Genomic DNA, 25,517 nt, shown 5'->3' with positions numbered 1-25,517 from the left:
ACAGTATAACTGTAAAGCACTGCTCGTGAATATTTTTTCAAAGTGATGTTTCATCAACAGCTAAGTCAAAATTAGATTAGAATGAAATCACATTATTACCATAAAATATGACTTTAAATCAACTTTTGGCAACAGTCAAATTAGCACTACTGATGACAACAATGCACTAAATCACTAAAACAAGAGTAGAACCCTTTTTGCACCAAATTTAGCGAGTGTCAGTGGGTTTTTTGAAATGCGGGTAAACCTGTTTAAAAGGCGATTGACTTCTTTTACACTGCCAGCAGAGTTTGCTGGAGAGGGCACACACAGTGTGACCACATGCAGTTACACAGCACAGACACACACAGAGCCACGCAGACGCAGGGGAGAGAGAGCTGCTGGCCGACATGCAAACTGGTAAAACGGATCCGCCCCGTCTCATCCTCATGTTGGTGGCGTACTCCTGTCAGTTTTCAGTGTTTCCATGTGAAACACTTTGATCAGTGATTGTGTGTTTTTAAAACCTATGTCAGGGCTGCAGCTCACTCGTTCATCCCCAAGTGGACTGTAGCTGTTTTTGGTTTAACAGCACCTTGCTGGACATGTGACGGGTGTGTTTACAGTGTTTGTTCTCTGAAAGACCTCACAACACAGAAAAGGGGGTGTTCACCCAGGTGTTGTGTTTATGTTAATTCCAATCAAAGCTGGAGCAGAGAAATACCCCCATCCACTACAGAGTCTTTTCACCTGGGTCTGAATGCTGATTTTGCCTTTTTCCATTCCTAGATGTTAGAGGGTCTCAGTGGGTTTTATACCGGTGGAAAAGGGTTATAAGTCAAAGCCTAGTATATGGCAGGACCATGTATAGTCAATGTGCAAAATTGAGGACATAGCTGAAAACATTTGTGGAACTGATGTAAACAACTAGTTTTAAATGAAAGGTATATAAGGCCTGCTGGAAGACTGCTAAAACGTGTGACATCATCAGACAAACTTTAACTGGTAAGCATTCAGTGTTAGAGGTCAGGAGGATTGGAGATGCAGCGAATATACAGCAAAGGTAGAAAGATAGAAAACATAAAACTTCTGAATTTAGGATGCAATATCCTACTGAGTTTTCCTTGTGTTTAGTATTGTCACCTCCCTCTGACATCCTGGCTGACCTTGTAACAAGTGACGCATGACAGTGAGCACACATCCACAGCCAAAACCTTTATTTTGTATTGCATGAACAGGAGAGAATACAAAATGCCTGTAAATCTTCAAATAACCTTGAAAAGCAGAAAAAATAGCAGCAATGATAAATAAATAAATAAATGAATACTGGTACATACAATAATTCAAGTGAATTATTTCATTATTCAGGCAAAGTACAGGACACTATTAAACCCTGGGTCAGTAAGCTATTGTACATGAAAATTTGATTCTGTCTTTTCATGGTGGCAGTGAAGTTGAAAGTTCAGCTTAAAATATTAACATTAACACTAAATTCACTTGGCTTATATGCAGCACATAGTAAAACAGCAAAGCAGGAAGTCTATCAGCATGCATGATGACTGTTTCCTGAGAGCGGCAAAGTGTCTCCCGCAGTCCCTACACACTCCCACTCCCACACCCCCACTTGTGTGACTCTGTGTGGAGTCACACAAGCTTTGGGACACTCTCACCTTTTTCTCCAACAGAAACAGGAAATTTGTTGCAACCCAAAATATTTTAGAAAGGATACTGTAATCGAATAAATATTCCACTAAAAGATAATACATTTAAAAAAAAAAACAACACATACAGTTTTCTGTGGTAGACAACAGCATGTTCATTCTGAGATGCAACCTCTAACCTCTAATTCCATCGTGTGTGCCCTTCTCTGGGAGTGTGGTTTGTAAGCCTGCATCAATGCACACTCAGTGTTGGAGGGCTTTATAACCCACTCCCACTTCAGGGTAATTGGTTTGGAATGACATGTGGCGGACCCTTCATGTGAATGTGAAAACAGAGTGTGCGTGGGTAGGGGGAGGGTGAAGGGGCCCGATTGGAACTGGGCATATACAGTACCCTCCCCTTCCCTGAGGAGTGGCTCCTACAGCTGTGGGTGTAACTAAATCAAGTGCTTGCGAGCAGCGATCAATTTAGAGGGTAGTCGCCCTGATGGGTGGCGAACGCACAACAGTCAGAATCTGCCACCCTTCATTCACATGGAGAAAAACCAGACTAACACTGGTAAAATACTGTTTGAGAGCAGGTTCGGAAGGAATTCAAGCAGAAGATTTTACAGACTGCTGAGGACTGAAGAGAAGTAATGTGCTGCAAGGTTAAGTCACCAATATACAGTTTTCTGTCTTTTGAAATGTAAGAAAATCCAATTATTAATAGTTATATTAATATAGATTATTTGTTTACAAAAAAAAAATCACATTGTTTAGTTATATGAAAATATACTTGGAATCTAAAAAGACTAAGAGCCTACAGCCTGGCTAGTAGCTCTATGAGGCTGTGCGTAGCTAAATGCTAATATCAACGTGCTCATATTGAGAAGGTAAATATATTGAGAAGGTAAATCAACTTGTGTTGTCCCATATTCAGTATGGGATGCGTTTCAATACAGGCCAGGTGGCAACCCTAGCTGAGACTGGGGGAAAAGTCAGGGGATCATCAAAGTCAGTACAATTTATTATCTTGGGACCATGAACGTCAATATAAAATATTATGGCAATCCATCCAATAGTTATTAGATAGATATTAGATAGATATTTCAGTCTGGACCACCGCTAGCTAGTGCAACTAAAAAAATAATCACAGGACAAACTAACTGCTGGCAAATGACGATTGTTGACAGTATATGTACACACAGGCCTAAACTTCTTCCTGTCAGCGCTGTGTTTTCTTTATGTTTATTTGTTTTGGGGCTTCTTCTGCCATCCCCATCTTATAAGAAACATTCATATGAATTATGAAATATGACCTCAAGCAAAGTCTACACACAGAAAGCACGCATAAAGGCCTGAGAAAGTCTGCGGGGGAGCCCTCATGCGTTTCCACGATGGATTTTATGGCGGGGCAGCCCAGAGCCCTCGTGGACTTACGAGAACTGTACATCAAAGTCTGCGAGTCTGTGACAGTAAGATTGGACGAGAGAGAGTTCGAGGGGACGGAGAGGGAGATGTGGAAGTGGAAGGTTTACATTTGAGCAGTGACACATGCGCACACACACATACATACACACACCATGTAAGATTGATTAATTACAGATCCATCCATAACCATAAGCATGATTGATTTTACTTTCCAGAATGATATCGACGAACTGAAAAAAATGTTATTGGAAACATTACCCGAAGGTTGAGTTTGTATGTTGTTTATGCATGGATGTATCCTGAAGGGGAAATAAAACTGGATGTTAAATTCCAGAAACAGACTTTTTGAGAGTCAAAGGACAATATCTGTTGCTCATCACTGCTTCACCAGACTGGACATGAATAGAAGAGGAAATGCTGCTCAGGAGAACAAACGATAAATATTTAGATGGATTTAAGAATTCAGAGTATAAATTGGTTTCAGATCTGTGATTTTAAATAGTTTAGGAGTCTTTCACCCCTCCTCCAACACACACACACACACACACACACACACACCCTCTTTCACACACACCCTCTTTTCATTATCGATCAAAGCATTTGGAAATGGGAAAGTAATGCAGACAGATGCCAATTATCAAGTCACTCTGCCAAATGATCAGATTGGACAAACATGATTTCCAACATGATTAGGTGGGTTATAGTTATGCAGAGAGATGCCTTGCCAAGTTGACTCTTATTTATGATAATGCATTACAGTGAATTATACGCTGTAGACTGGTTTTGCATACTGTATTTCTTGCATAAATGTTTTATCACAAGGCTGTGCAAAAGTTGCAGCACCACAGCAAGTGTCTTTGCTGTATATTCGTACGGAGTTGATGGGAATGTCCTTTGATTGAAGTAACTTTCCACATTAATCTTGCTCCTCAAAGTGCAGAGCACATACTATATAGAGCTTTATCTATGTGCCTATTTAACTTCACTATGACAAAGGTGTTCAATCATCCCTACTCTGAGGCTGCATTCATATTCAGGGACTTCTTCCTTATTCAGGACAAATACAAACGCACACACACACAATAACATAAAAGACAAAGAATGAAAGGGAAGGAGATTAATTTGTGTTGTTTTGACACAAGAATGCATTTAATATGTTATTAGCAACTATCAAACACTGTCTCCATGTTCAAACAACTTCCCACTAAGCAACACAAAAAACATTCACGTCACTCACTTTGATGGAACAGAAAGAGATTTGACAAGATTCATTTAGATTGATTTATCCTCAGCAGTGCAAGAGGTCTTCAGCCAACCTGGCTTCATACAGCCACATGCCACAACAGATATTACACAGCATGTGTTACAACAGCAGCCACCAAACTCAATTCAGTCCACGTCCACACTCGGCAATGAGTTTTCCTATAATTATACGATCTGACCAAAGAAAATGAGCTAAATTTCTCTGGGAAACAGTCTGATGATGTGGAAACACTTCAGGTAAAATGTGCACAGCAGACAGAGATGAGCAAATGGATGTTTTAACCTTCTGTTAATACAAAACTGAATGACTGAAGCTTTTTTTTTTTCTTTTTTTTTTTTTGCCAGAAGATTACACTGTGGGACATAATATTCAGATGCTACAATTATCATAATATTGTGGCTACGACAGGTCCCACTGGGACTGGAAGCAGTAAAGTTGAGAAGTTTTAAGCCTTCAGCAGAACTTCATGCTGCTGAGCAAAGAACATATTTTTCATGTCTTTCTCCTCTGGACCAGTGATGAATGACTGCTGTAATGGAACAGAATAAGAAGTGGGAAGTGCGTGTACGTGCACATGTGTGTCTGCTTTTATTAACAAGAAGGAGAGCACGGTCAAGTCTTTCTTTTATTGGCACATCAAGCGATCAGTCACATGCTCAATATGCTACACATTGCTCTTAGTGATTGTTAGTCATCACAGTATGCTCCGTCATTGCCAGGTAGATTTTAATATTATGCAACACAAACACACACACATACACACACAGACACACACGTACACACACGTACACACACACACACAAATAAGTACATTAGTCTTTTGTCACAAGAAGCTGGATGATACCACTGTTTCATGTCATAATTATCTCTGCAGCTCAGCAAATTGTTTTGTGTTTTCCTCTGATGTTTCCTCAAATATGGTGAAAATAGAAATGTAATGAGGGGTACAAAATAAAACATCTTTGCATTTCAGAGACATATGCAGTTTTTCTTCTTCAGTGACCTAGCTTCTGTTGATTTGTACATTTAATTGGGTGTAATTTAACTCTTTGAATTCTCACTGCCCATATTTTAATTGAAATTCTATATTATTAGTACAGCATCATTAGTAGTAGTAACAATATTTGTCCCTGATTTCCTTAAAATGGTTTTGATTGACATCTTAACATGTTCTTAAAGCGCAAGAAGATGATAAAGTATGTATGATAGTGATTAACTAAGGTCTGGGGGAGAATAACTGAATGACCTTTTGTTGTGATTTAGTTTGAGATTTCTCACTGGTGATGCAGTGAAAGAGCAACCAAGACAGTCACTTCACTAGAGGCTGCATTCAGAGTTTCAAGACTGAAAAATAGCTTTCTCCCTCCTTCTTCACCTCTTCATGTTGCCTTTTTTCCATCCTTTCTAGCCATGGCTCCTGAAACGCCTGTCTTGCCTCTCTCGGCTTGGACCAGGGCAAAATATCAGACAATTTTGAAAAACCAACATCCTCACATGTAGTAAGAATGCTCTGTTTTAAAATTACACATAGGGATATTTAATAATTAATGATTTATGGTATATATATTTGTGGTGTTGATGATCTGCAGTGTAAAAACTACGCCTGAACAGTTCAATATGTCTCTGAATAAGGGCCATTCACTTTAAATTAATTTACCACTGGCCATGTGAAGATTTTACATCATTGTGGTCTTAGATTGAATGTCCTCTTTGATATTACAGCTGTGTCTCATCTGCATTTTCCTGCTTTGTGGGCAATTTACAGTGAATAACAAGGAACACTGAGAATATGAAAACCACTGTGAAATCTAAGCACGCCAACCTGTCAAAGCAGGCGATTGTCCCCAGACTCAGGACACATAGGGAGCCTCAAGTTTATTGTGTGTATGGTTAGTGGTTATTTAATTCATTTTAAAATTGTGATGGCAATGCCCTTTCACGTGGATCCCACATTATTACATAATCTTGAGGCACTGCCTTGTAGAAACAAGATTAAAAGTCTACTGCCATGCCAGTGGCACTGTGAGGCTGCACTCTGCACAAGGGTGCTTAAACTTTTACGTGAGCATACTAAAAAATGGTAATTAGCTGCATTTATGTATCCAAACAAATTTAATATTTGTGTCTCATTCACACACACACACTGATAGCAGCAGTGTTGGCCTGACTATCGGGAGCAATTTGGGGTTCAGTGTCTTGTCCAAGGACACTTTGCAATGTGGACAGGAGAAGCTGGGGACTGAAACGCCAACAATGTGATTAGTGGACCTCTTGAACCAAAGACACCCGGTTCTCACACTGGCAAAGCTAACATGCTAATGTTAAGCATGTATTATGTTTGCTATGTTCACCATCTTAGTTTAGCATGTTAACGTGCTAATTAGCATGAAGGGCTAGGAAGGGTTTTGCTGGCATTTAGTCACAAACCAAAGTATTGGATACATTGAAATTGTGACCTGATCATACATGATAAGTCAGGAGATCACCAAAGTTCATGTTTCATTTCACTTCATCCTGAGGGGTTTACAGATTTTTATTGCAATCCATCCAGATATCTTACTCAAAACCTCATGGGTGAGCTGGAGGAAAGGTCAGGGCATCACCGATGTCAGAATATTAGTTTAGACCAACCAAGTGGTGGGCCAGCCAACCAAGACCCAACCAGGGCCCACATCTCATATTTGCCCCAGGGCCCTTAAGTCTGTAATCAGCCAATGAATAACTGACATGTTTGGACCCCACTGGCACCAGAACCAAGTGGAACTTATAATGATGATGATGATGATGATGATCAGCATCAGGGTCATGTTCAAGTTAACTGTTAGATTTTGTTCAATACTGAACAGAAGCAAAAAACTAACCTGCAGCAAGTCATAAAAAAAGATCCCCTTCGTCTTGTTAAAAGATTCATTCATCCAGATGAATTTCCTCTTTTTTTTTTTTTTTTTTTCTTAGGCTACATGTTAAAGTTCAAATAAAATTCAGCCTAATAATCCAAAGCTGGATTCACTCCAAGGAACGTCATACCCACTTAACGCTTTCTCATATGAACATACCAGAGCAGCGCTGGCAGACTGAACGTTATGTCTCCGGTCCTAAGCCCTGAGACTCTCAAAATTACGCACGGAGCGCGTCATCAATTCAAAAGTGCCCAAGTGGGCTGAAAAAGGCGCTGGACCCCCCCCCCCCCCCCCCCCCCCCCCCCCCCCACACACACACACACACACCACCCCCCTCCTTTTCCTGAATCCTTCGGGCCAAGTACTCATCCACTGAGTGTGTGTGCGTCAACGCGCGGTCTCTGCTGCTGCTTGCTGCTCGGGACAAAACCACACGCAGCTGCTTTCATTTCCCACTGCTGGAACAGGAGAGGAGCTCTCGCTGCTTGCGTGCTGCAGGGATATCACCTCTGATGGACTTGATGTAGGACAAGAATACACATATTGTTTATTCTCATTTACGGCCACTTAGGCGATAGTTGCGAGCGCCGTTTTGTGGAAAACAAACTTGTGAATCCGTCTTTTCCGCCCACCGGTTTTAATGTGTTTTATGTGTTTGCGCTCAACAGTGAGGTAGACTTACTCGGGCACAATTTAACAGGAGCGTCGGCGTGGGATTGATCCCGTGGATGCGGCTGCTGGGGTCGGTGTCTGAGCCCTGCAGGATCAGCCTGTCGTAGGGCATCATGGTTTCTCTGGTCCTTCACAAGTGGATGAGGAATATTTCTCGGGAGATGCTGCTGTTGGTGCCGATATTGTGGTTTTTACCAGTGACCGGAGCGGCTCCTTCTCTGACTACCGAGCAGCTGGACATGGGGGTGGTAAGTTTTACTACTTAATATCACTTCTGAACATGGTGGGTGGGAAGTTTTTCCACCTGACATCAGCTGCAACTGGACGCGGTGTTGTGTCTCTCAACTATGCCCCTCCACCAGAAAGCGCAGTTTACCCTACTTTTGGATGTCGGAGGCAAACGCTGTCCTCTCCGCGCTTGACTTGAATTTTAACACCTCGCAGCAGGCCAGTGCACGGGTGAGCTCGGCTGGTTGCAGGCTGTATGTGATGGAAAATAAAATAGGAGCCTGTTCTCCAAAGCACGAATCAAGGTCCCTGTAATGGCTTGCAATAAATAAATGTAAATGTATTTGCCTTGGCGGAATATCGACCTCCTCCACGGCATGCTGACATACAATATATGCTGCACTGATGAATGGCAAACGAGGCTCACTTCCAGCACAGTGACAAACCAAGCCGTAACACCTTATTGGCTATTTCCTTTTCTCAGGCATGGCTGTGAAAGGCAGCTCCAACATGCCAAGTTTAAACAATGAGTGGGTTGCTTGGAATGAGACGTGGTGTAGCAGCAGATGCTCATGAACCAATTAAAGAGGTCATTTTGGGCAGTTAGAATGACACGTTGGGTTTGAGCAGTTAATTTAGTTTTTCTTAGTAGTTTGACTTACTAGTAAATGATAATACATGGAGCAAGTCAATGAGTTATATGAATATTCACCTAATTTGTATTGTGTGTGGATGCTCTCTGGTACTTTTAAACAAACTAAAATCACCCCCAACCTTCTAATGAACTGCATCTGAGCAAAGTGAAGCTATTATATATTCATCAATAGGTTAGAGTCAGTGGAAGCTTCAGCTTTAGTATATTCAGAGTTTAATGAGCAGAGGACCTGCAGATGAAATGCTGTATCTGCTAATTAGTAACTCTAGAGACAACAGCCTAATGAATTGTTTGCATTAATGGCTCTGGTATCAACATAAATTCCTAATTTGCTTGCAGTTTTCATCCACATTTACTACTGAGTCACTCATCATGTTAAGCTGCTGCTCATGCAACTTCTGTATCCTTGCCTCTCTCTCTCTCTCTCTCTCTCTCTCTCTCTCTCACTCTCTCTCTCTCTCTCTCTCTAATCTTGTTTATTTTGTTCTCCATCTTCTTCTTTTTTCATTGCTGAGGCATTTCTGTGGCTGGACCACCTCAATTGTCTCCCTGTGGATGTGTGCTGTCTAGAGACAACAACTCATCTCCCTGGTCTGAGATACACTTAGCTGCAGACATGAATTGTCCCTCAGTTTATTGAGGACAGTCCCGTGGCATTGTGTCGATGCACTTTTGAGTGCTCAGAGAGGAGCACAGAGTAATCTACAAATGTCATCAGGTAGTGGTTGGGAGAAGCCGACGAGGTGAAAGCACACATCTCTGAGAGAGCTGGTGGAGTGTGCGGCAGCCTACTTGTCTCAAAAGAAGGATTGTTGTATTTTTGGTCAAATACACAATTGCCATCTTTCAAACACAGATCCACAGTTGTAGATCCACAGACATCACTGCCAAATGTGGTTGTTACGTTCTCTCATTAAATTGGTTGCCTTAATCTTGCTTTTACACTGGAGATTCAGCATGTTGGGTGGATGGATGCGGCTCATCTGGTGTTTGGTGAAGCAATCCTTAAAGCTGCCTTGATACTATATCATCCCTTATCAAGCTCTGTTTGAGTGTGTGAGCAAACACTCGGCGTCTTACACATGCAGCAGAAGCAGGCGATGTGGGCATCACTGGGATTCTGTTTCCTCCCCACCTATCCAATCTCAAGTGCTAAATTCATTGCTGTTTTATTTCTGGTTTGGTTCACCAGCTCTTGAGAAAAGTCTCTGGGTTTATTGCTTGCTAGATGTTCAACTCGCCTCATCAGCTGTGTGTTTACTTCAGCTCTTCACCACTTCATGGTGTACAACTGCTTTGTATGAGCTCCTGTGCTGGGAGCAGCTGCCCACAATTTTTTTTTTCATGAACCTACAAACCAAAACCAAAACAATGGGCTGAAAGCGGCTTAAAGCTGTAGAGAGCTGAATCCTTATTCTCAGTGAGATTGGCAGCACAAACAAACCTTATTACTGGAAATCATTTGATCCTGTGTTAATATCCAATTATTGCTTAATGCAGGTTTAAATGTAGCAGATTTCTTTTCTTGGTTTATGGTTGAAATGCTTTCTGGGTTTAGTCTGAATAACTTTCACTTTTCCACTACACTTTGATGCCATCCTTGATGCCCAGACCTACAAACAGTTGAAAAGGATGTAATATGATGTTTAGAAGCAGGGCTGCAACAAATGATTACTTCAATCTGTGATTAAACTGCTAATTATTTTCTACAAAAATCAATTGGTTGTTTTGGCTGAAAAATGTCAGAAAATCATGAAAAAAAATTGCTCATCAAACAGAACCAAAGGTGAAGTCTTCAGTCGTCTTGTTCCGTCCAACAGTTCAAACCCAAAATATTGAGTTAACAGTGATACAAAACAGAAAATAAGCAGAGCTGGATCCAGCATGTGTTTGTTATTTTTGCTTGAAAAATGACTCAAATTATATTTTGATTATCAAAGTACTGTCGGTGATAATAATCCTTTCAGTTATAATTAGATGTTTCTACCGGAGACTCAATAGTCATAGATTATAGTGTGTGAGTGTGTTTTGATCAAAAACTTGCACAGTGACTTGTTCGCATCCTTGGAGCGAATGGGATCATACACCAGATTATAATAAACAGTCTCAACAAAGGCAGACAGGGATTTGTCTTGGGTTGTTGGCTTTGTTTGGGAGGGGCCATCAGTGGGACCTGGACAGACAGACAGACAGTCAGTCAGTCAGTCAGTCAGCGCAGCATCCTCGTCCCCTGTGACTGGCTGATTGACTTTTAAATATGACTTCTCCTGCTTTGATGAAATTGCTCTCAGCTGTTGGAGCAGGTGGATAATTGGCTGTTGAGGATTTGATGAGGTTCTCCCACCTCAGCCCAGTTGTGTTCATAGCTGCTATACATTTGGGACTTGATCCAGAAAAACAGCCATGTACCCACAGAACCGTGTCCTGATCTCCAGCCCTGCTGTGCTGCAGTCCCATTACACTTCAGAGCCGCTGTGCTGCCTCACTTGGCTCTTACTCGAGCTTGAGCTCTGGATGTATGTCTCGACTGTACACTGTGACTGTAATTAACTGAAGCACAAACTTAACCAGAGCTACGAAGCATCCAGTTTTCAGCCTTGCTGCTATCTAGCCCACCAATTTGCAGCCTAAGCATCTGAGGGAGCTGCTACGTAACAGCTACAGTGTGATCTGCTCAATGTATCATTTTACTCCTGATGGCATTTTTCTGTGTTACTACAGAACGACTGAGCTCCTAAAGGGACTATTTATCTTCCGGAGCAGTACTGTACTTGCTTTAGCAGCTGTTGTAAGATAGTGAGGTGATCGGCTGCTGATAAAAGTCCTTTAATTACCATTTAATCTTGTGGAAAGTGACCTTGAAGAGTGTCTGTGTCGTATATAATCCTTGTTAATGGGGACAATGAAATTTCTGTCATGTTTTGTGTGTTGTAAGAAATAAAACTGCGTGATGAGACAACCACACCCTGCCAGTCTCATTTTGCTTTATAATTTGTTCAATGAGAAAACCATCTGGTCTTGTACGCACTGAATAGAAGAGAAAAAAAATGACTGGAGGACGCCACCCTCCTCCACCTACTTTCACCACTCCCCCTCCTTTGCTAGACCTCATAATACTGAGTTCTCATGCAACTAGCCTGCCCGGCTCCACTACCACCACCCCTCATTAGCTCTCTCTTGCCTCTCATGAGTGCACATTTTACCAGTATCATATTCTGTCCCCTCAGCCTTCTTCAATTTTCCTCTTCCAGCCCAGATAGGAGGCTTTCTTCTACCAGTACATTATGGCTCTTCTGATTGCACCCAGAGGCTTAAGGTTAGAGGGGGCTCAAGCTGAAAAGTGGATGCAGAGAAAGTCAAGGGAAAGTATGGTGGAGGGATTGTTGCTCTGAAATAAGTAATCAGCCGCAGAGGGTCGAGAAAAGAACTGCATACTGAATGAAAAGGAAGAGGATATTTTAGAGCAGTTCTTCTCAAATGCATCAGTAAAATGATTCAGGGAGAGATTTCTCTCATAGATGTCATACCTGTAAGATATTTTTACTTAATTGTCCTCAGCAGCTGCAGAAGAATACAAGCCAACTCATATTTCTCCTCATTGCACTGTCACGCTGGACTATTCGGATACATTTAGCACTGCTGTCCCACTTCCATTAAGCGGTGTGACCTTTCTGTCTGTGGCACTGTATCATGGGGCTTTTATCCAGGCCAAGGGCACTTTTTTCATAGACATCAAGCAGGAGATGACTACACAGTAGGATATAATATATCACTGTGTAATGATTGACAGACAGCACAAGAGACGGTTCAGCGCATAATATATAGCACGTTCTCAGCTTCTCAGGAAGAAGGAGATACTGTGGAAACCAACCAGCCCTTCAATCCGCACCTATCAAATCTGTCATCACAGCTTTGTGGAGTGTAAAAGTTCCTCTGGGACTTGCAAGCTTCTGAGTGGATTGTCAGAGTTTATAATATCCTCACAGGCCAACTGAACAAGGATCCTAAGGGCCCTGACACTTTATTCGGCGTCACTGTAGCATGGTGGCGTGGGACTGATGTGTGGCAGCTGCAACACTTTTCAGTCAGTGACAAGACCATGTAAATTTGGATGAACACATGACTTAAAGTTGATATCGCAGACAGGAAAGCTTTGCGGTTAATAAACCATTTTAAGTAGCATGTCGTGGATTTAGAGCCGTGTCTGTTTCTGGTCTTCTCTTTGATCAATGTGGTGAATCTGAATCTGGCTAAACTGGTGCTCGGGGGAAATTTGTTCATGTATTGCATGCGCTTTTCCGAGTAATATGCAAATTCATTCCTTCTGCGCTGTGTTACTTCATGTAATAGTAAAGTGATTGAACTGATTTGTTGAACAGTACTCCTGTGTCTTCAGACCTCTGCATAATTATCAGTTTGGTTTTTTTTTATTTCAAGAGAAGAAGTGTGTATATCTAAAATGACAACGGAGTGCTTCTACACTGTCTATTTTTGTTTGATTTTACATTAGTCATGGATTTAATATCGTGGGCTAGTGAGTGCTGTCTTCCACAATAGAGCCAGCCGCATGCCATAGTCTTTTTTTCCGTTGGCTTGCCCGACTTCATTACTTGTGCAGGCCCACCCTAGGCCTCCCCATATAGAAAACCTCAAATCAACTCCATGTGGACAGTTCTATTTTAACCCGAGGAGCGCTGCCCCTCCTCGTTGTCTTCGACCAGATCAAGGTTTTAGTTGCCATTGCTATTCAAAGGACCGACTGGATCTTGTAATTACAGTGGTTTCTGGTGTTGTGCTGGCTCGCATGCTGAGGCCTAAAATAATCTAGAGCTCTGCCAACTGAACTGCCAATAGACGGCTTTAATAGCACGATCAAGAAAACCCGAAAGCAACAACAAAGCTACTCTGAAATTGCTTGCAGAAATTGGCAGAATTATAATAAATGTGGTTTGTGAGTGTGTCTGTGCGTGTGTGCGCAAGCCAGTTTCTTCTTGTTTGTGTGTCACTATGAAATACAAATGTTTGTGTGTGTGTGTGTGTGTGTTTGTGTGTGTGTGTGCGTGTGTGTGTGTCTGTCACTGCCACACTGGTGATCTCATCGTTTGTCTCTCATTAGCATTTGTCATTTCTTAACAAGTCACAGCGGAGCGAATGATGAAAAAAGAAAAAAAGGGAATGGATGAGGATGATTGCTTATCATCTTTGGAGTCAACTTCAAGACGGTTGTGTGTTCATGATCCCATTTCTCTGAAGGTCCAAGTGAAATGAAGAGAATTAGACAGGAGGGGGAGGAAGACCAAGAGAGATTGAGTGGGTGGCAGAGATAAGCGACTCCATCCAACTATCACTGGCAATTAGGCCCACTTTTTTTTAGTCTAGTGTTGATACTCAACTTTTTATCAAGTGAATATAATGAGCCAGTAAGTCCACAGAATTTCAAGTGGAACTCATGATTGTAGTTTATATGTACTATGCGAACTGCAACCTAGACCAGGCTTAATCTTGCAGTTGGGTTAATGTTAAGAATAGGGCTGTGCCCTGTTAGGTTTTAGTTTAAAAATAGAATCGAACATGCATGTGTGTGTATTTCTGCATGTGCATACATACTGTAGACATGCCAGTTGCCCACATTCCTCAGCTAACACTGGAGAGACATTGTCTTCTTTGGAAGGATCACTATAGTAGCACATGGCAGCTATTTCATGGCTTTCATGTGAACTTCATACAAGGACAGTCCATAAATACATATTCATGTGCAGTATATGTCCCCATCTACAGCTCTGAACTCTGAAAGGAAGCCACAAAGCTAGATTCCATCTCTAACACCTTCATAAAATGTGTTTTTAAGTCTGTGCTGCAGGCAACAAACACATCAATAGAATGACTTTATACCTTTTTATGATGTATACTGTCCCTGGTTTCTATAAGGTGTACTTCATTGACATTTTCCATTTCTTAAAAGGTTACAATCAACAATTAAAAACCATTTATATGTGATATTGATTAACCCAGTCTTTGACAGAGAAACATTTATTATGTTATTATTAATGACCTTTGTCATCTCTCAAAGATGATGCAGAAAAAAAAGGGTAAAAAAAAAAACTCAGCGTTATAATTCCATGCATTTACAACTTACTTACGCAAGACTGCCAAAAAAAGAAGAAACACACACACACACACACACACACACACACACATATATATATATATATATATATATATATATATATAATCCATAATTAAGATAGACACATTTGTTCACATAAAAAATTTGAGAATATTTGAGAACATTGTCCTTGGATCCAGACTGTTGACTCAGAACACACATACGCACAGATTGTAAACAAACAAATAAAGATTGACTTTGTGATAGCTGAGAGCTTTCACTTGTATATGTTTGTGTATAACTTTACAGCCACCCCCTTTATCCTCACTATCAAGAGACACTGGGCGAGCTTTATTCACTCCTTGTGTCTGTGGGCTTTGGCTGGGTGCCATGCCACATTACCGCCCACTGAGAGAGGAACTTCAAAGAAGGTTTGGGGGCTTTTTCCCTCAGCGGAGCCACTGAAATGTATGCCTGTTAAATTAAGCCCCAGTTTCAGGGGGTTGTTCTAATTGGCTCCATCAGTTTGTTTATCTTTAATCTCTTGCTGACATGTCTTCAGTCCTCTTTTCACATTCAGTCCCAGAAACTGACATAACATACAAAAGGTTTGAAAGCGGACTCGCTTTTTGTCCATAGTGGATGGATTTTTGAAAGTGGGAAGAAAATGATGTTTATTCACATGCAGAGCACATAGGGTTGTTAAGTGTGTGTGTGCCTTTTGTGCACTTGTGCGCTGAGTGTACATATCCCCAATTTCTGGCCATGATGCAATGATGGTGAACTGTGTAACCTTTGCACAGTAATAATTCAAACCTGCCGTTAATCTTATTTCTAACTCAAATGTTAGTTGTCGGAATGTAAGACTTGAATAAACACGGGGACACCATCTTGTTGGCGACACAGAGATGGAGGTGAGTTGATACCAGCAAACAAAACCTTCTGATGAACCAGTGATTAGCAGGCTCAGCAAAGTGGTTAGCGTGGTTTCTCAAAAACACATAAAATGCACTTACCAAGCTTGATTAATGAGGCCCTTGCTTATTGCAATGCATGAAAATATGTTCCGCAAAGTCCAGCTTCAACCTGATTTCTCTCTACCTTTCTTCTCTTCTTTCTCCGTCTCCACTCTGTCTGTTTCTTTCTGCATGACATTTTCCTCTGAGCACTAACTGATTTTCTCCTTTCTCTCTTCTTTCATCTCGCAGTGTTTCTAATTCTCTCTATTCCCTTTGCACTTTGTATTCTCCTCTCTGTTTCTCTACCTCCTTCCCTTAACACCTCTGTCTCTCCACCTTCCTTCCTCGCTGCCTCCAGGTACAGACAGGAGTTCAGTCTCAGCTCTCTCTACAACCAGCTGTTCCTAAAACAGGGATTAAATGATTCACTTACAGTCACATTTTAATCCTCGTTGTCACGCTCTCAGACACACAAACATGCAAATTAGGACAGATTTTGCTCCCTAGTGTCTAGGAAATGACATTCACACCTCGACCTGAATAGAAACTGGGCTTCAGAAGAAGCACATCCATCTGAATTCATCAAGTCAGACTTGTGTCCCATTATATGCACATTGTATCTGCAGCAGAGCAAAAATACTTCCTGAGGCGAAGTGATTGAGTGTTTCAGCAGGGTGGCGTGTGTGCCATCTGCTTGTAAAATACTCGGCTGGAATCTAACTGATGACTTTTATTGTATGCCATGCTTTTCTCCTTCGTCTGTCTTTCCTGTTCACTGCATACAATCTGAGAAAAACAGTTAAATTATAGCTCATTCTAAGTGACAATAAATTGTCCCCTCGCAAAATACATCAGTGAAACAAAACCAAATCCGGCGTTTCATTTTCAGTTTGGGAACAGGCATGTCTCACTGAAGGTCCTCTTTAGTGAAGTGGTTTGAGATGAGGCTGGGGCTACCTTTGCTTACATGAAGAGAACGCAAATGATTTTGGTCAAAAGGAAGCTTGAAAATAGTTAATTCCTTCTGTTGATTATTTCTTCTTTGGTGTCAACTCAAAGGGATATTAAGAGCTTATATGTACTGTGTTCTTTCTGACGCCTACTTGTTGGGCATATCTGTTAGGCAGAGGCAACACCATGAAGCATCAATTGTGGATCCACTGGAAATGTTATATAATATATGCACAAATGGTGCTAAATATACCAACTGGGCCAGATAATAGAGTGTATAAGCTGTGGTGTGGATGTAGGTCCATTCAGTGACATAAGGCTCATTGTTTTTAAGGTTTTTGTGATTTGCACTTGAGAACACCCAGAAAAGAATTGGATGTTTTAAAGTGGACCCACATTTGTACTCAGTTGGATTTCACTGACATCGATCGTTGCTGATTGCAGATGAACAAGTCCTCTTGCAAAAATTATGCCTCTGGTAAAAGAAAGTGAGGAGAACAATTTAAACTACATCCACTCTACATATTCTTAATGATCTTTCCTTAATGATTTCTTGTGACTTGCAGATATTTCAAAAGACTGGTTGGATGCACAGTTGCTGATGTTTGGACTTGTTTTTTCAGACCCAGAGGGCACAATTTACAAAAAAATGTGAGATTTTTTTCAGTCGGAAGCTGGACTGATTTGTTCATAAAAGTCCTTCAGATGTTTATACAAACTGCCTTCAGAAGGACCAGTAGCTGCATTGATTGAATCACCAGCACAGGACACCTGGTGCTGCCGTAAAACACAGTTCGTCTTCTTCTGATATTTTTTTGCGGTTGGCAAACAGCTTTTTGGTGCATCACCCCCACCTTTATTCACGTTCATGCACGAGTGTGTTGAATGAATGGCACCCATTTAGCACGTTCATGCACAACACTGGCCAAAACTATCTAGTTGATAAAGTTGGTTACCAACTAATGAACAGACAGTGTAGTATTCACTTGAAAGAAAATGAAAACTAGACTAGATTGTCTTGAAAACTACAAATTTTTATCTACTGATTTTACCTTGTTTAATGTTCAGAAGCAGAGAACTGAAATCAGACTTTCTAAGCATAAAAGTAACATTAGGAACAGAATAGAGAGGTTTACTTCAGCAGCATGTTGATGTTAGATTACATTAAAGAGAGGCTCATCAGGCATCATCAGACAAGTTTCCATCAAAATGTATCCAACTGTGCAAATGTTAGGAGTTAAAAGGACATAAAAGGACGTGAAAGGCTGGTGGTGCTAATTCTCCAGTTGGGTGCCACTAAACAGCTGCAGAAGGAGAGGGCGCAATGAGATGAGGTGATTTAAAAGCGCCAGTCAAACCTCAATCATTGGAAAACCTGACAGGAAGTACAATGGAAATATGGCAGGAAATATGGTGGGAAACAGGGAAACAGCTGGATGCAAACTGAAGTCCCATCTTTTGTCTTATCTTGTCCTGTACGGAGTGTATTTCTCCAGAGTGAGATTCTGAACTCCTCATACTTAATATTTAGACATGTTTTTTTTCTGATTAATGCATGTTAATGCTGAAAATGGGTCATTCCTATTGTGAGGTGTGTTCAGACTTTTCTCTGTATTTGTATTCATTTGGAGTCGGTTAGTTTGACCTGTCTGAGGTGAGGTTTTGGTCATGGCCACTGAAAACATACACAACACTGGTCAATAATCTTTTCCTCACAACTGTGATTCTGATTCAATTTCACTGTCTTGCTTGTTGACCCGAGTGCACCTCTTGATACATGAGCTTCTTTTCCACACTGTATAAAGTGATTCTGTGGTTTACTGCTTTTCATCTATGTGTTGTAAAGGTCTCTAACACAAATGACCACTTGAAATTGATACTTATTTTAATTCAAACACTGGATGTTCTATCTAATAAAGTAATCCCAGGCCATTTTTTTTTATTGCATTAACTTATATTATGTATATTGATAATGATTCAAAGTAAGTTGCTGACGTTTTAGAGTAGCTGAACACACGCATGCATGGAGACATACACACCAGGGGAGAGAGTGAGGGGTCATGTTTAGTTTAAGGCAATGACAGGAAAGGTGAAGGAACTGCATCAGAGTAGACGGATGATTTCTTGCCGTGGATTAATTCTCACTCTTTTACCGCCTGCATGGCAATCTAGCCTCAATTTTCTGTTCGATTAAAGGTGTCATTCAGGCTGCCTGTCCCCCCTTTTTCACTCTCTTTCTCCTCCCCTATATTCTCCCTCTTTTATCGTATCTGTTTGCACAAATGAGACTAAATCCTTCATTTCTTCAGTAAATTATGTTTACTCTCAGGACACCATGCCTTTGGACTCTTTTCAGGAGCTTCTCAGTCAAACATACTTAAGCAAGCTTTCATTCTTTGGATCCTACATCATCCCAGTGTAATACTTTGAGTAAAGCATCTCTGAATGAGCTGGTGATATAACATGTGAAGCTGCTACAACCGCTTTGAATTATGATAGCATCTCTGCGCCGACTCGAAGCAGCCATGGATGTTCTGATAAAATTTGGTTGAGAGAAATCTCCTTGGTGCAGCGCAACATGAGAAGCAGGAGATTGCTTGATGTGAGGCATTTACATCTGTGTGATATGTGTTTACGTGTCATTTAGATGACAAACAATTTTTTTTTAACAGAACTGAAAAGAAAAAAAAAATCTTTGCTCTCTGCTTAGTCAAAGCTGTTTCTTTCCATTGTGGGGCCTTTTTTGATTTCTGTCTGATCTTTATCTGCATTTAGAGATCGAACCACACGCACCACATTACCAAGATTCTGTTGGTCAGTAGTGAAAATGGAAATGTCGAGTAAAATCAGGTCAGATCAAATTTATGTATAGAGCCAAATGTCACAAATCCTCCCTCGATTCGTAGATCCTCAAGCGTCAGAATATTTGTGGCTCTTCTGCAACCTGTAGAACGTTTTTTCAGAGAAACTAATACATAAATATATTACTTTTCCAGTCATATACAAAAGCAGAAACACTACAAATACACAAGCAAATGAAGAAAAAACTCGTCAACCATTTGACATTACAAAGTGAGAAAACAACCAAACGCAGAACTGCTGCAAGCTGCACAGAACACAGCAGAAAATGACTGAAGTTTCTGTAGGACATGAAATAGTGATGAACATGCCTGGACACAGCGGGGATTCGTTGCCATGGTTACTGGTTTGTGGCTCATGAAGCCAACTATTGATCAGTGGTGTGGGAAAATTAACAAGTGATGAAGAGCTTTAGTTTTAACATCCTGCAGCATCATTGTGTGATCGGGACATTATTGCGGATATTTCCTCGAATCTAGTGTTTGTCTTTTGTTTATATACACAACCAATTCAGAGAATGGTACACAGCATCTGAATCATGCAACCACAATGTTCAAACTAAAAACTAACTAACTAAATGACTAGCTCATTTCTGTGTTCTGTGCAACTTGCATCATATTTGTATGTGTATGTGTATATCTATAACTGTGTATGCTTCTGTATTTGGCTGCATTTTTACACTGCACAACATTTTCGTTCATGAAATGCTGTGTGTATGTGGTGAAGTTGATTTCCTTTTGCTTCTGCTTAATCTATTTCTTGGTTGCATTGCACTCAGCTCTCAGGGCCACCGTTATACTGGCCCAGATATAAAACAACCCTGATCACAAGATGATCTCCCCTCTCCAACGCCTGATTTGGGGAAAATACTTTTGGTATTTAAGAAACATATTTTGAGACAGTTCCCCTGAGATACGATTAGTTAAGGAATAGAATTCTAATTCTTGAAGCATTTTCTCTTCTAAAAGTGAAAAGCAGGAAGATTTCGAAGCTTGCAACCTCAGTAGCTCCATGCCTGTTTGTTTCTTTTGTCTGTTGCATTGTGTGCATGAAGTGTAACATTTTGTGCTCTGCCCTGCTCCCCCTCCTTTGTCCACAAGTGAAAACAAAAGTCTGTAAAGCGAAAAGCACCCATGAGGCAAGGGAAAGCCCCATGCTTAATTAGCATTAATTAATGGATTTACATGATGGCATCTCAAAACTTTTAATGATACATTACTCATGTTTTCACTTTTCAAACTTTCTCCACTGCTGCTTCACATTCTTCTGAAAGTCCAGGACGTCGGCCACAGATCTGACCTCATCCTCGAGGTAGTAAGGAACAATGTAAACACTATAGTGGACTGTGCTACTTCATGACCTTCTGAGAGTCACTGAGGCCACAGGGTTAAATGTCTCCCACTGACTCATTTCCTGTCAGTGAGGCTGAGGATGAAGGGGCTCAGCAGCTGTTCGTCAGGGATAAACAGAGAGGTATTGTGGGACACAGGAGGTCACGTGTTTTCTTTTTTTTTTTTCTTTTTAACGGTCTGCTTTTGAGAAATGTTGCTGTGGTGACACCATAGTCACAGAACTCATTGTGTGTGTGTGTGTGTGTGTGTGTGTGTGTGTGTGTGTGTGTGTGTGTGTGTGTGTGTGTGTGTGTGTGTGTGTGTGTGTGATGTTACAGGTTAAGTTTGTTATCTGGTCGTGTAAAATTGTACAAAACTGGGTGATGAAACACAAGAAAAATAACTAAAGTCCAAGATGCAGTTGTTTCTATTTGGAGGTCAAAGTTAAACAACGGTGACATTTGACCTGTGAGTCTTGAAGAGAACTTACATTGAAGTTGGTTGGAAGATAAGGTGTCACAAACTTTTATCATGCTGACATTAACAGAGCTAATCTTTTTTCAAAATGCTGCTAACACATTCAGACGATTGTGACCACACAAGCATTCAGTCTGCACTGAAATGCCTGAACAGGAGAAAAATTACTACATCTCCTCTTCACTGTCCTCTTTTCTGTTGGCAAACAACACAACTGTGCATCTCAGCCAACAACACATATAAGCACACAAAACCAAACACACCCACACACACACATACACACACACACACACACAGTCTCTGTAGCACAACTATCCTGTTATCAATGCTACACTGATAACTGATGCCATTAATCAGTGTCCCCTGCACACAACGTTTGGCTCTCTACTTGAAAATGATTTCTGCTCTTGGCTTGAACAAGCAGCTCTGTTGCAGCGAGGTGGCGTCTCTCACTCAGTTTGCTCTGTCCACTGTGAAACGCTGCCAATGAGAAACAAAGTCATTTAAAAGATTGTTTAATGAGGGTACGCTTAGGTCATTTTCTATGTCAGTCAGCGACGCCTCCCATCTCCAACAAGCTCTATAAATACTATTAATATGCCTTACCAGAATATACTGTAAGTACCGGACTCTACTATAAATATCAGAAACTCTAATGAGGCGAGGAAAGATGTAGGCCTACTTGATGCTCTCTGAGGACTAGTTATAGCCCCTATTCTCTTTCTGACTGTATTCTTTTATGAACTTGTAGCTTCTTCTCTACTCTACTATATTACAGGATTACAGGGACCAGGTCACAGAGACGAATTACCCTTCACATTTAGATACTGTAGCACAGATGGGGAATAACTTGGACCCTATAATACCCACTCCATACTCCCTCAGTTTTGTGTGTACATATGAGACAGTGAGAGAGTGTGTGTGCGCTGTGTGTATTACGTCCTTGGTGAATTAATAGTCCAATGTGAACATAAATAAAAGATGAATGTCTGTTTGTAGCTCTTGGTTTGTGAGCTCTTGGATCAGTACATGAGTGTGTCTCTGCATGTGTCTATGCATGTGTGTGTGTGTGTGTGTGTTTGCATACTGTACTTGTGTTAATGAGCTGCATCTTGTAGAAGAAGTTTTATAAATCATTGGAGAGTTGGTGTGTGCATTATGAACAGAAATTTCTGAGGTGACAGTCCCACTTTTATGGACTTCGAACCACATTTTAATGAAATGTGTCCTGTGGAGTTTTTGACCACTTGTACAGCCGTGGAAACATGTGTCACGCAGAAGTATGCACATGGGTGTAACACATACCAGCCAATGGTTTCATGGTATTCCCCTGATCTAGATTTGGCAGTAATGCAGTAGGAAATGCAGTACTTCGCCAACAGAAATGAATAAGAATTAGCTTAAGCGACTTACAATACGGTCATTCACACCACAAAAGAGCAAGAGAACGACAAAAGCTGTGAAGAAGAACAATCCCAGCATGTAAACGTGGATGTGCACAAAAAGAAAATTGAATGAATGTTTTATTGGGAAGAAAATGCACATGTTTTTAGACCTCACACAATATGTTTTGTTGCCAAGACCCCAAATGTAAACAGAAACTTGAAGATTTACTTGCCAAATGTCACAGTGGTATTTAAATTTGAAACCAGTGATATTGTGAAACAGCATGTTTCTTGGAAATGAAATTGAGAAACTGTTTTCTAAATCAAGTAACCTACTTAAGTGAATCCCTTAGATCAAAGTGCTTCATTACACGTAACACTCTTGTTAATCCGATCCAACCCAAAAAGACCAGGGGCTCATTTCACAAAAGTCAGCACTGATCACAAATGGTGGCAGCTTAATATTTCTCTAATAATTGTTGCTTGCAAATTGCAGATTTGTGATTGTTTTGGTGAAACATGTCTAAATAAAGAGGACAGAAAATGATCTCATGTGGCAAATCTGATGAAATGGTCCCCTACTCACTGATTTCCATCATTGCTACAGACAACCACAGACATCAAAGTAAGGATAACTGCCTCGGTATTAACAGTCAAATCTGACAACTAACTATTGTCTTACAGTTATACATCATCATGTCAACAACTCAAAGGGCTGGAGGTGTCCAAGAATTGGAAAAGGCAAGGAAAAAGCACACACTGAAGTCAAGAGATTTGTTAGAGAGGATGCGGTGAGACACAGAGCTGAATCTGTCTGGGTTACATGCTGAGGAAAATTGGCTGCTGCTGCAGTAGGTGGTACATCAGCAGACAAGTTTGGTTTAGGAGGCAGTCTAATTGTACCATAGAGAAGTGCATGAGTGCAGCCCTGTCTCCCACAAAGTATACAGCCAATGATAAATGTCAGCTTATTGACAGTGATGAAAAGTGTTGTTCTGATTGGTTAAATACTGCACAGCTGCCAGAATTCACATAACACAGCTTAAAGAGGGAAACATGAGCACTGCAGGGGCTCTGCACAGCATGACTGTAAAATAATTAATGAAGGAACAGTCTGTGAAGATTCTCAGGTCATGGTTATCCACTGGACTGGATTTTGTCGTACATGTTTGCATCCAAGTTGTACATCTACATCTTCAGGTTTCTACAACAAAAGTTGATTCAACTTTTCTCTGGGCAATCTGGAACAAAGAAACTGATGGGGGCTTTGCAGGAGACTTAAGGCTCTCAAAACTTGACTTCAAAAAGTGATTCGCTGTAATATAAAATATTTAAGACTAAATGAGCAATGTTTAGAAAAAATACTGTTAAGTATTATTTAGTCATAGTTTAGCACTTAAAACTGACAAGTACAGAAATCTCTCTTGCGAAAATTGTTCCAACGCTGCTCATCAAACTCTTGACAAAAAAAAATGGAATAAGTCTATTTTCTCAAAATGTTGAACTTTTCCTTCAACAGCAAACCTTTGGCCTGGAATAAAACACTTGAATTTCACAGAGATGTTTCATGGGTTTTTTACTCAGGGTTATTACAAGCCTTTTGCTTGTAATAGTAATAATAATAGGTGGAGCTCTCAGGATTATGTAAATGGAAAAATAAGAAAAATAAACATTCCTTTAAATGCTTTGAGTTTCCCTAACATAACTGTAAAAACTTAAAAAAAAAATTTAAAAAGGTGTGAGTGCTTTATTTGGATTCCTGGATATGGTATTTCTTCCATGAATTTATGTTCTGTCTGAACTTGGCTTAAGCACCAAGCAAAACTGAATAATAAACCAGGACTGGTCTGGTCATTTGAGCAGCAAATAAGCTAAGTGGTAAGGACCCCCTGTGCCGTAGTTGGGACGTGGGGTCAAGCCCCCACGTCAACAAGCATTTGCCCTGCAGAAGTGACTGAATAGCAGCCTCAGGGCTGCTGGACTGCAGCTGAGCCAGAGCCCTGACTTCACTGCAAGATTTGTTGGTTTGTGTTTGTAGAACATGGTGAATGTTGTCAGTTTATATGGAGGAACCTGCCTATATATATTTAGGTGTATCCCTATCCTGTGTTACTCATCATGCAGGCACATCAGTGATCACAGTTCTCTGTCACCTGAACTGCAGCTTGTTTCTGCATCTCTATAATGGGAGTAATGTAACGGGAGGTAATCTGATATTGAATGAAGACCATGGTTTGAAATTTTAAAAAGAGAGAGGATGTGTGTGTGTATTCACTGTCTCGATTGCAAGCCATCTCTTTTTCATGTCGCAAGTTCATTTAACTAATGAGTCCTGGTGCATTAGTTAAACAAATTATTCTGTGAAAAAAGTCAGATAATTATTGGTTTCATGAGAAGTAGGTGCTATTTGCAAATAATTGTTCTTAGGTTCAGCCATAGTGTTTTTCAGTGTTAGTTCATTTAATGAGGGTTTCTGTTTCCAAATTACTGCACTTTTAAAAAAATCTATTGTCTGAGCTTTGGTGATCAGACCCCCCCCTTGCAGAATGTGATTAACTGAAACCTATTGTTGCTAGATATACACAGATTTGAAGAACAGATTGATTGAATTAAAGACATTTTTCCTACATATACTTTCATTTGTGAAAATATTTGAGTTATTTTAAAGCCTTCATCC

General features: G+C 40.6%; 1 protein-coding gene across 2 annotated transcripts in view; it reads left to right on the top strand.

Annotated features, from left to right (window-relative positions):
* The first annotated feature begins 7,601 nt into the window (after positions 1 to 7,601).
* Positions 7,602 to 25,517, top strand: part of LOC139611725 (matrix metalloproteinase-17-like) — a 64,337-nt gene continuing 46,421 nt past the window's right edge. The window contains exons 1-2 of one of the 2 annotated variants that reach the window (XM_071466600.1): positions 7,602 to 7,740; positions 7,886 to 8,137. In XM_071466600.1, the coding sequence (XP_071322701.1) occupies positions 8,003 to 8,137 (135 nt within the window). In that variant the 5' untranslated portion in view covers positions 7,602 to 7,740; positions 7,886 to 8,002. Of the gene's footprint in view, positions 8,138 to 25,517 lie in introns of both variants that reach the window. The other variant, XM_071466601.1, reaches the window with a different exon arrangement.

This window comes from Trachinotus anak, unplaced genomic scaffold, assembly GCF_046630095.1.
Source record: "Trachinotus anak isolate AG129_WGS33_773 ecotype Australia unplaced genomic scaffold, CSIRO_AGI_Tana_v1 ptg000028l, whole genome shotgun sequence".
Lineage (NCBI taxonomy): Eukaryota > Metazoa > Chordata > Actinopteri > Carangiformes > Carangidae > Trachinotus > Trachinotus anak.
Note: the sequence above shows the minus strand (reverse complement) of the source record. Positions and strands in the feature narration are given on the sequence as shown.